At 44.3% G+C, this 11,854-nt stretch overlaps 1 protein-coding gene across 2 annotated transcripts in view; it reads right to left on the reverse strand.

Moving 5' to 3' along the window:
• The window catches only part of cnksr1 (connector enhancer of kinase suppressor of Ras 1), a 65,377-nt gene extending 53,827 nt beyond the window's left edge, over positions 1-11,550 (reverse strand). Inside the window, exons 1-4 of one of the 2 annotated variants that reach the window (XM_042088887.1) lie at positions 11,272-11,550; positions 7,772-7,929; positions 4,156-4,358; positions 15-99 (exon numbers count right to left, since the gene is read on the reverse strand). In XM_042088887.1, coding sequence (XP_041944821.1) covers positions 15-99; positions 4,156-4,358; positions 7,772-7,929; positions 11,272-11,323 — 498 coding nt within the window. In that variant the 5' untranslated portion in view covers positions 11,324-11,550. The remainder of the gene's footprint in view (positions 1-14; positions 100-4,155; positions 4,359-7,771; positions 7,930-11,271) is intronic. The other variant, XM_042088879.1, reaches the window with a different exon arrangement.
• Between the last annotated feature and the right edge of the window lie 304 nt (positions 11,551-11,854).

An 11,854-nucleotide genomic window follows, 5' to 3' on the forward strand; every position in this document is an offset into this window, starting at 1 on the left:
CACACACGACTCACCTTTTGCACAGTGGTGCCCAGGTCCCTGCATAGCGTGATGATGTTCTTGCTGGCAGTGAATCCGCAGAGCTGGGAGAACTGGTACCTGTGTGGAACCCAGAGATCAATCCAGAACAAAGAGACCTGACTCACTTAAATGAGTTGTTGAATGCACACACACACACACACACACACATACACACACGCACACCGCACGCACGCACACACACACACACAGAAACACACACACACACACACACACACACACACAAAAAGCACCGCAGATAAATAAAGAGATTGGCAGTGTGACAAAAAACCCAAGACAAAACAAATAACTTAAAGTGTGTGGGCAGAGCGCAATCAGAGAGTCAGAGAGAGAGAGAGAGAGAGACAGACAGAGAGAGAGAGAGACAAAGAAAGAGAGAGAGAGATGAAGAGAAAGAGAGAGAGAGAGAAAGAGAAAGAAACAGAATCCTGTAGGTCTGAGATCATTATCAGTTATAAGAAACCCTTTTGTTAAACATGCACAACAAGGACGTGGCTATCAAGCACAGCACACCTCCCCTATGGGACATGTGTGTCCATAACAGCAGCACAATGGCCTGACGGAACACTGAACCCTCTGGCTATGCTCTGGACGCAAAGTTGTGAAGTCCAGCCCTGTCCACCACTGCTCTCAGTCCAGATCTGTGGTCAATAATGTCACGCTAGCACATCAGGCTACTGCTATTGATCTCGTCAGAGGGCGTACAGGAAGTGACAAGGCTTCCCTGGCTGCTATTGACGCCGCACACACCCAGCAATAATTCATACATTCTGACCAATCATAGCAGTACAGTTCTCTATAGGGGCGGGAATTATTTTCTAATGTACAACACATACAATAGATAGAATGAGAGAGCAACAAGAACTTTACAAGAACAAAAAATATTATGATCTGAGTATTGTGTTATGTTAAATGTAAATCAGGTTTCTAGGCCAAGTATACTTGCGTATACAAGGAATTTGGTCTCTGCATTTATCCCATCCATAAAATTAGTGAACACACAGAGCACACAGTGAACACACAGTGAGGTGAAGCACACACTAATCCCGGAGCAGTGAGCTGCCTGGTACAGCGGCGCTCTGGGAGCAGTGAGGGGTTAGGTGCCTTGCTCAAGGGCACTTCAGCCGTGGATGTGGGCATGGGAGAGCTGTACTCAATCACTTCCCCCACCCACATTCTTCCTACTGGTCGGGGATCGAACACAACATGCTATGCCCCTACCGCTTCAAACTCACAGTGGTAGCAAGTATGTGTTCTTGCACTTACATGTATTTATTTGGCCAGTTACTCTTGAAGATAAAGAGGTCTGGTCCTGCACTGATGCTTCTTATCTAGCATTTCTCAATAACCAAAATGGAAAGTGATCTGAAATATGAGGTTTGACTGCTGCCTTGACACTGGGAGTAAGGGAGTGAGTTATGAGCAAGTTAACATTTTTGATATATCTTTGAGCTGAGCAGAAATGTTAAGGACTGCACAAATAAGCTGTTTGAAATGCCAAGTAGAAAATGAAGTGCTTCTCTGAAATATCCACCTTCTCATAACTCAACATGGAAGTGAGCTTCTCTTCTTCTCTCTACTCTGGAACATTCCATGAATTATTAATCAGAGTAATTCTGAAATCCACAAAATCGTCTGCAGTCCTTGCCCACTTGCACCTGCAGTGACTTTTATGATGTTCCATCACTGTGACCACTTTTTAAAACAAATAGTTTGCTTTTTTTTATTTCCATTAAATATGAATACTAAACTGTCACCACTTAAAACATGATTCTAGATTGTGAGCATGGTAGGCTACAGTGGCCCAGAGAGGTCAACTTACAAAACACAAGCAAATACGCAATCCACAAGAAAATTAAGAAAGCATCTTTTTCAATGTGTCAGAATACAGAAGATGATGGAAATCCACACAACAAAACCCACAGCAGACACAAACGTTTACTGTGTTTTCATAAGCTGCAGCGTGTTGCAGTGTGCCATCATGAGCATGTTTAATGTGTTTTCATAAGCTGCAGTGTGCTATCATGAGCATGTTTAATGTGTTTTCATAAGCTGCAGTGCGCATGAGCATGTTTAATGTGTTTTCATAAGCTGCAGTGCGCCATCATGAGCATGTTTAATGTGTTTTCATAAGCTGCAGTGAGCATGAGCATGTTTAATGTGTTTTCATAAGCTGCAGTGTGCCATCATGAGCATGTTTAATGTGTTTTCATAAGCTGCAGTGCACCATCATGAGCATGTTTAATGTGTTTTCATAAGCTGCAGTGTGCCATCATGAGCATGTTTAATGTGTTTTCATAAGCTTCAGTGCGCATGAGCATGTTTAATGTGTTTTCATAAGCTGCAGTGCACCATCATGAGCATGTTTAATGTGTTTTCATAAGCTGCATTGTGCCATCATGAGCATGTTTAATGTGTTTTCATAAGCTGCAGTGCGCATGAGCATGTTTAATGTGTTTTCATAAGCTGCAGTGCGCCATCATGAGCATGTTTAATGTGTTTTCATAAGCTGCAGTGAGCATGAGCATGTTTAATGTGTTTTCATAAGCTGCAGTGTGCCATCATGAGCATGTTTAATGTGTTTTCATAAGCTGCAGTGCACCATCATGAGCATGTTTAATGTGTTTTCATAAGCTGCAGTGCACCATCATGAGCATGTTTAATGTGTTTTCATAAGCTGCAGTGAGCATGAGCATGAGCATGAGCAGTGTAGTGGTTAAGGAGCTAGGCTAGCGTGCAGTAGCCTGTAGGGTGGTGGTAGTGTAGTGGTTAAGGAGCTGGGCTAGCGTGCAGTAGCCTGTAGGGCGGTGGTAGTGTAGTGGTTAAGGAGCTGGGCTAGCGTGCAGTAGCCTGTAGGGCGGTGGTAGTGTAGTGGTTAAGGAGCTGGGCTAGCGTGCAGTAGCCTGTAGGGTGGTCGTAGTGTAGTGGTTAAGGAGCTGGGCTAGCGTGCAGTAGCCTGTAGGGTGGTGGTAGTGTAGTGGTTAAGGAGCTGGGCTAGCGTGCAGTAGCCTGAAAGTTGTCGGTTCAATTCCCGGCTTCCACCGTTGTGCCCTTGAGCAAGGCACTTAACCCCAAGTTGCTCCGGGGACAATGTGATCCCTTGTAATATAGCTGACATATGTAAGTCACTTTGGTCAAGAAGTGTGTGCTAAATGTACTGTACTGTAATGTTTAATGTTTCAACCCTCCGGTTACAAGTCTGTAGCGCTAACCAGTAGGCCACGGCTTCTCCCAAATGTATGGCATTTGTTTGCCTTTTCAAAACCACACAATGCAGTTATTTTTACCATAATGTGTTCATAGTCATCCTGATGCTTCACTTACTTATACTATGGAAAATGAAGTCATTCTGATGCTACACTAACTTATACTATGGAAAACGAAGTCATTCTGATGCTACACTAACTTATAATATAGAAAACGAAGTCATTCCGATGCTACACTAACTGGAAAATGAAGACTCTGAAATTGCAAAAGTGTGACTGGAACGCTATGGAACTACATTGCACTTTGTAACATTGTTGATTACGATGGATCATGACCCTTTTAGTCAGTTTTTGACTACCTGGGTTCAGTCTTAGCATTAAATGGCGTTGAACATTGATGCCAAGGAGCATAGATACCACTTCTTTAATTGTGTTCCTTTAAAGGTGCCATGTGTAATGTCAGCCAAAAAAATCAATTCATACTCCACATTCCATAAAAGATGGGGGCAGTATACCTCCAGAAAGTGAGTTGGTCTACCCTAGAGTAACAACCGAGAAACGTGTATTGCAGTTTGGCTGGCGGTTATGTTGCCTGCATACTGCCTCCCATGGCCGAAACTGGTATTATGACACCTGTCGGGCTGTGGCTAGTAATTTAGCATGCTAATTCAGGTTGATATTTCTGCAGCACTATACCTTGTTACTATTTTTTTAATGACATCACCCTTATTTCTTCTCATTCTTTTGATGCATGTAGCTCATTTTTTTGGATATTTTTACCTCAATTCTTACACATGGCACCTTTAGGAGCATGCCTTCTCCCTGTACTTTTAAGAGCATGCCTTCTCCCTGGGCACCACAATGACCTTTGAAACTGACCTTCCCTGAAGCCCTGTGTTTATGTGTTTACCTGTTGAGCAGGGAGAAGAGGCCCTTGGCTGTGGTGATGAGGTCCAGCACCTCCTGCAGTTCCCTCGCGGGCAGCTTGGAGGCGCTGTGGCTGTTGTAGGAGCGCAGGCTCCAGCGACTCTGGATGTTCATCTGCAGGTGGTGCGCTACGCCACGCAGCTTCTCCGTCAGGCTGCGCAGACTCTCTCCTCCCAGGCCGTAAATCTGACACACACACACACACACACACACACTGCAGTAAGGGACAGGTAATGGTGCAGCTTATGCCATCTTTACTAAATGAGCCTGATTAAAATAAGAAAAGAACAAGCACACATTTTGGGAAATTAGGTTATTTGCTCTCTACCCCAGAGTTAGATTTGAGGATACATTTCTTCTCTGTGCATACATCAGTTAGCCCATAGCTAGTCCATAGCTTACATCATTTAGCCCATATAGTCTATCAGAATCAGAATTTAGCTTTATTGGCCAGGTTTGCGTAAACAAACAAAGAATTTGACTCCGGTTAATGTTTGCTCTCAAAGTACAACACACTTAACATATAAGAATAAAAAAAATAACAAATAAACATAAAAAGAGTAAAAAGAATGAAAACAGAACAGTAAGAATAGAATGAAGGACAGTAGAATATGGCTGTGTATATGGCTATGTGTATAGCTTACATCAGTTAGCCCATAGCTAGTCTATAGCTTACATCAGTTATCCCATAGCTAGGCTATAGCTTACATCAGTTATCCCATAGCTAGTCTCTAGCTTACATCAGTTAGCCCATAGCTAGTCTATAGCTTACATCAGTTAGCCCATAGCTAGTCTATAGCTTACATCAGTTATCCCATAGCTAGGCTATAGCTTACATCAGTTAGCCCATAGCTAGTCTATAGCTTACATCAGTTAGCCCATAGCTAGGCTATAGTCTACATCAGTTAGCCCATTAGGGGGCTAACTGATGTAGACTATAGCCTAGCTATGGGCTAACTGTCAGCTGCTTCTGTATCTTATTCTCAAGAGACATGACAATGACCCCCATCACCCCCCACCACCACCCCATTACTCCATCACCCCACCCCTCTATAACCCCCATCACCCCCATCACCCCCACCCCATTACTCCATCACCCCACCCCTCTATAACCCCCATCACCCCCACCACCACCCCATTACTCCATCACCCCACCCCTCTATAACCCCCATCACCCCCATCACTCCCACCCCATTACTCCATCACCCCACCCCTCTATAACCCCCATCATCCCCACCACCACCCCATTACTCCATCACCCCACCCCTCTATAACCCCCATCACCCCCATCACTCCCACCCCATTACTCCATCACCCCACCCCTCTATAACCCCCATCACCCCCACCACCACCCCATTACTCCATCACCCCACCCCTCTATAACCCCCATCACCCCCATCACTCCCACCCCATTACTCCATCACCCTCACAGTGTTTGTTCTACAGAGAAAAAGATTCAAAGCAGTGACAGTCAGAGAAGGCCACATCCACTCATTCATACAGACCATGTTATAACAGCATCAGATACCGTGACCAACACAAAGAGACGCATGCAAAACCACACACACACACACGCACGCGCACACACACACACACACACACACACACACACACGAACAGAGGAACAGTCACGCCGTTAAATGCAAACCTTTGAGTTTGCATGTATAATGTCCCACTGCAACCTCTACAACACACACACACACACACACAAACACACACACACACACACACACACACACACACACACACACACACACACATACACACAAACACATAAACACACACTCCTTCTTCTTCTACCATTTTCTCCTTTACTGCACTTTGATTAGTAGGTAACCCTTCTGCACTCTCATCCTCCAGTAGTACTGATTATTACTGCAGTACTGATTATTACAGTAGTACTGATTATTACTGCAGTACTGAATATTACAGTAGTACTGATTATTACTGCAGTACTGATTATTACAGTAGTACTGATTATTACTGCAGTACTGAATATTACAGTAGTACTGATTATTACTGCAGTACTGATTATTACAGTAGTACTGATTATTACTGCAGTACTGATTATTACAGTAGTACTGATTATTACTGCAGTACTGATTATTACAGTAGTACTGATTATTACTGCAGTACTGATTATTACTGCAGTACTGATTAATGTGCTATATTAATTGATACCTAAGGGCTCCTCTGCATTGCAGCATGTTGTTCCTCATGTTTGTAAATGGCCCAGGATGAAAGCATCTGCTAAATGACTAATGCAACATAGACAGTGTGGAGACTAGATGTGCTAAATCTGGCCAAGAGCTTCCCCATCAACAACAACATCTCCCACACAACTGCCTCACGAGCGCTAGTCAATACAGTGTTTTTTAAACAAGTAATCCCCTACGGCATTAACAAGAGCTAACAATTTAGCTCTTTCATTGTAGCAATCCTCCATCAAAGGAAACAGTGAAATTCAATTAACAAATGTGACTTTTTTGGCCTTGTAAGCCAAATGTTGGTGGAAAAAAAAACACTGTTAGTAATTCCCGCTGGTGCTCTGAAAATGAGTCCCAATGGCGCCAATGCAGGCCTGGTGTTTTGTTTTTTTTTGTTTACTCGTGGACGAAGGCCACTGAAAACATCTTACAACACTATTGTTAGAGTGGCCCGACTAATATTCACAACCTCTTATGGGTATTCACAGTCTGGACACAGAGCCAGGAGCAGTGGTCAACAGAGAGAGAGAGAGAGAGAGAGAGAGAGAGAGAGAGAGAGAGAGAGAGAGAGAGAGAGAGAGAGAGGGGAGAGAGGGGAGAGAGAGAGGAGAGAGAAGGGAGAGAGGAGAGAGAGAGAGAGAGAGAAGAGAGAGGGGAGAGAGGGGAGAGAGAGAGAGAGAGAGAAGAGAGAGGAAAGAGAGGGGAGAGAGAGAGAAAGAGAGGAGAGAGAGAAAGGGGGATGGAGAAAGAGGGAGAGAGAGGAGAGAGAGAGGAAGAGGGAGGGAGTAAGAGAGGGAAAGGGAGAAAGATGGAGAGATGGAGAAAGAGAGGGAGTGAGAGTGGAAATGACCAACTCAGGACAGGAAATGACCAATCTTCAGAAGCTTGTTCTGCAGTTCCTGTACACCAGTACATCTGTGGCTGTGCAGCTACACACACACACACACACACACACACACACACACACACACACATACATACACACACACCAGTACATCTGTGGCTGTGCAGATAAACAAGCGTAAGGGTGCTCAACAGAAAAACATCTTGAAACAATGAAAGACATTTGCTCAATTTTGCTCACTCATTCACTCGGTCAGATGCTCACACACACACACACACACACACACACACACACACACACACACACACACACACACATACACATGCACACAACCAGAACTTCTTCACAACGTACAACACCAGCAAATAGCTTCACACATGGTGTGCACACACATTCTCATTCACATTCACACACACACGCTAACAAGGTTTCATTCACATTCACACACACTCACAGGATCACAGAGGAACACACACACACCCTAACAAGATTTCATTCAAATTCACACACACACACACACACACACACACACACACACAAAGCCTCACCAGTGCGCAGAGCTTCTCCACGGCCTCTAGGATGAGCTCCTGGTGTCCGATCTTGGTGACCCCGAGTGTCTCCAGCTCCTGGGAGGTCAACTGCAGCAGGTCAATCCCCGACAGATGCCACTCAGAGAACGGGTACTGCTGCAGGGGGGCCTCCAGACCTGGACACACACACACACACACACACACAGTTGTATAAAGATAATGAGAGTGTTGCAGATATTCTCTTTCTCTCTCTATTACTCTCTCACATGCACACACACTCATGCGCGCGCGCGCACACACACACACACACACACACACTCATGCGCGCACACAAACACACACTCATGCGCGCACACACACACACACACACACACACACACACAACACTATTTCTAAAGAACCTCCAGAAAGCATGATGTTGATGTTGAGGAGTTTAAGAGTTAAAAACCTGGAAGTAGTCCTCACCTCTCATCAGTCCCTAACTAATGAACCCAACACTGAACATATGGGATCATTAAATTATCTATCTACTGTATCAGCTAATTCATTCACATTGCAATTAATATTCCACACAAAATAATACGCCACAGGCATATACAGCACAAAAAGGCTTATCTAGATGCATTAGTTGTTTGGTAATTGAATATGACCTCTCACATAACACGAAGAGCAGGATGAACGAAATGTTTGTGATGGACGCCATAGTGTAGTTCAATAAGAAACCTGATCGGAGTATCACATTGCTGCTTCCTCAGCAAATTATCGGTGTCGCTAAACCACACAGGCTAATGTTAGCATGCCAGTCATGACCAGTGCTGTGATTGATGTCTAGAGTTCTGGCCACCATGTGCTCATATTTCGGTTCTAGCCACCATGTGCTCATATCACTGTTCCATTCAAACCAGGACGCTGATGGAGAATGTTACCATGCAACACTCACCAGTGACAACGCAGGCACAGACAGGGGGTAACCAGAGACTGGGGCATCAATCACACCCACAGACTCTTTACACTCACACACTCACTCACTCATACACACTTACTGCACACTCTCACTCACTCCTCACTCATACACACTTACTGCACACTCTCACTCACTCACTCATAAACACTTACTGCACACTCTCACTTACTCACACACTCATACACACTCTCACACACTCACTCACTCACTCCTCACACATTCACTCTACACTCACTCACTCACTCACACACACACACACACACACTCACTCACTCACTCTACTCACACTAACTCATGCATATGGAGATAACATAATCATTACGTGATTACATCTCATACACACACACACAAACACACCCACATGCACATACACAAGCATGAACTCATACTATCAGCCACATGCCAAAATTCCCTGGGAGTGAAAGGGCTTGCTGCGTTTACAGCATGGAGCATCGCTATGCATTAGTGGGCTGAATCATTAGCCTGAATATACGGCATATGAGAATTCCCTGCCTCGCTGCACAATAGAACACATGTTTGCGTGGGAATAGGGGGAGAGGTCTAGCAGATGAGATCTAGTGTTGCAAATAAATTAGCAATGCTGCACAGCACACTGTCACAGTTAGCAGCTTAGCATCCCGGGTGAGGCCACTGTCACAGTTAGCAGCTCAGCATAGCGGATTAGCATAGCATAGCATCCCGGGTGAGGCCACTGTCACAGTTAGCAGCTCAGCATAGCGGAGCATCCCGGGTGAGGCCACATGTAGCCAGATGTGGCAGGTCCAGTAGGCAGCTGTTCCACCATGTTCAATGAAATCACCAGGACTTTCCCAGGTTAACTCAGGCTTGAGTTCACTAAAAATTAGGCCTACATGTGTCCACATGTGTCAATGCACATACATTAGGCCCGTGGTTCTCAAACAAGCCCCACCTGACCCCATCACCCCGGCAAAATGGTAACATTAAAATATTATTTTTGCATTTTGGTTCCATCTTACATTTCCCGTCTAGGTCTTGTGGATCTGATGTTTGAATTAATTTGTCGGTATGTCTATGACTCCTATGTTTGTGTGTGGCTATTTTGTTTTGAAACTATGATTGTCCTTGTCAAAAAAGAAAGGCATTATTAAAGACAGGCACAATTAGACCTACTTCAACAGTATATTAGCCAGTATATACACAATAGGCCTACTCACTGAACCACCTTGCTTATTGTCTTTGCACTTTGCTTATTGTGTCAGAGGATATAAACTGGCATATATTACATAGACGGCGTTGCAGAACTGTTTGGATTTGCATACAAGTTGGTTCAATATTGCAAACAACTCATCTATATTCTATTTTACCACGTCTGCTCGCGGACCACCAGTGGTCCCCGGACCACACTTTGAGAGCAACTGCATTAGCCTACATGGTCCAGATGTGCCATAGACTGATCCAGGGAGCGGAGGTATTCTAGGTCCTGTTTACTTGTTTACCTGAAACATGTGAGTAGGGCTATGTGGACTTGGACTAAGAGACAAAACAGTCTGTTTGAGATCAAAAGACCTTAAAAAATAAATGTAGACAGTTCCCAACACCCCTCTTTCTGAGATACATAGCATTAGGCTACATCTTCTGGCCAGTAATACTGTAGCTTGTTTACAAAACAAAAATCAAAACACAAGACACCCAGTCAACCAGGCATGAACAATTATAGCAGGCAACATCATGTACACTGCAATCACCTGACAGGTAGCCCTGACACACTGACCTGAGACGACAGTATATACTGTATGTTCATCAACATTCCACGACAGGAATGCTGCGTTTGTTTGCAATATCCGCTGTACTCTTTCAGTCATTGACTGTAGGCCTATATATACACATGGTTTGTTTGAGTAATAAAAAAAGAAAAGAGATTTTGTATTCTTATGAATTCCTCATGTAAGTACAGCTTGCAGAGTTTCCTCTGAGCGTTTATTAATAGTGTACATTGTTTGTGATGACTGTTCTTTCGCCCAAACAGAAATCAACGCATTACTGGAAAATATGATGACGCAATTAACCTCGATACAGGGCAGCAAGACGACCGAATGCAAAGAGATAGAAAATAACTTCTCCACGAGCAGCAAGAGCCTGAGAAGAGCCTGAGAAAACAAATCATTATCGTTACGGAGATGAGCGAAACCAGGGCTAGTTCATACTTGCAGAAAATGACAGTAGCTACAGGACAAGTATGTTATTCGAAACTTTCTCAGCTCTTCTCCTATCCGAACAACAACGCACAGATATCCACTACTACTGGTAGGCTAACTGTAATGCATAGCCGACATTATAGCCTAAACATCTAAAGAGTTTTGTTCTCATCCTGTAAGTGTTTGAACAAAATACAGGAGATCGATCAAAGTTACAGCTCCAAATCACTTCCTCATTCCGCCTTCTCCACCTTCCTCTCCAAAAGGATTTGAGCGTCGCTTCTATTTACGGTTGTCTGCGTGCTAAGCGCACTGCGGCTAACCTAAAATCTCTGTCACCTGTTGATCCAAAAGCACAACGCACAAACACACACTACCTTTGAGCCACTCGCTCACTCTCTCTGAGCTCCACGAAGTGATCGGCTCCATGATAGGAGTCCTGGGAATGCTGATTCAATTCCCACTTGGATTGTTCGCCGGACTGTCCCGAGACGAAGAAGAGGAAGGGAAAGCTGACGGTGGGCACTCCCACACGCAGGTAAAACTCTCCCGTGAGCCAATAGTGTGTTGCAGGTCTGAGGCCGTGATTGTGTGGTGGCTTACATATTTCCCAACACAGGTGCCCCGGGCGGAGAGAACGCGAGGACGCAGAGGTACATGCCCGGAGCCTGCGCGAAAAGAATAACGGCATAGTCCTTTATAAACAGCTGCCGCGTATAGCCTAAGCGCACACAAAGCAGACTAATCTGAGCCTTGTTTTCATTGGCTTAACTCTTGCTCGAAAGAGGGATTTCACTGAGAATGTTTTGACTTAAAACATATCAGATAGACTACTTATGTATTTGTAGCAATAATTATAGGGTTAAGTTTACAAAAACATACAGCACACACAACACAATTAGCCTGTATTGCACAAGATAAGTTTAGGCGTTATATTAGTGGTGCGTAGAGGAGCATCTC

This window comes from Alosa sapidissima, chromosome 1, assembly GCF_018492685.1.
Source record: "Alosa sapidissima isolate fAloSap1 chromosome 1, fAloSap1.pri, whole genome shotgun sequence".
Lineage (NCBI taxonomy): Eukaryota > Metazoa > Chordata > Actinopteri > Clupeiformes > Clupeidae > Alosa > Alosa sapidissima.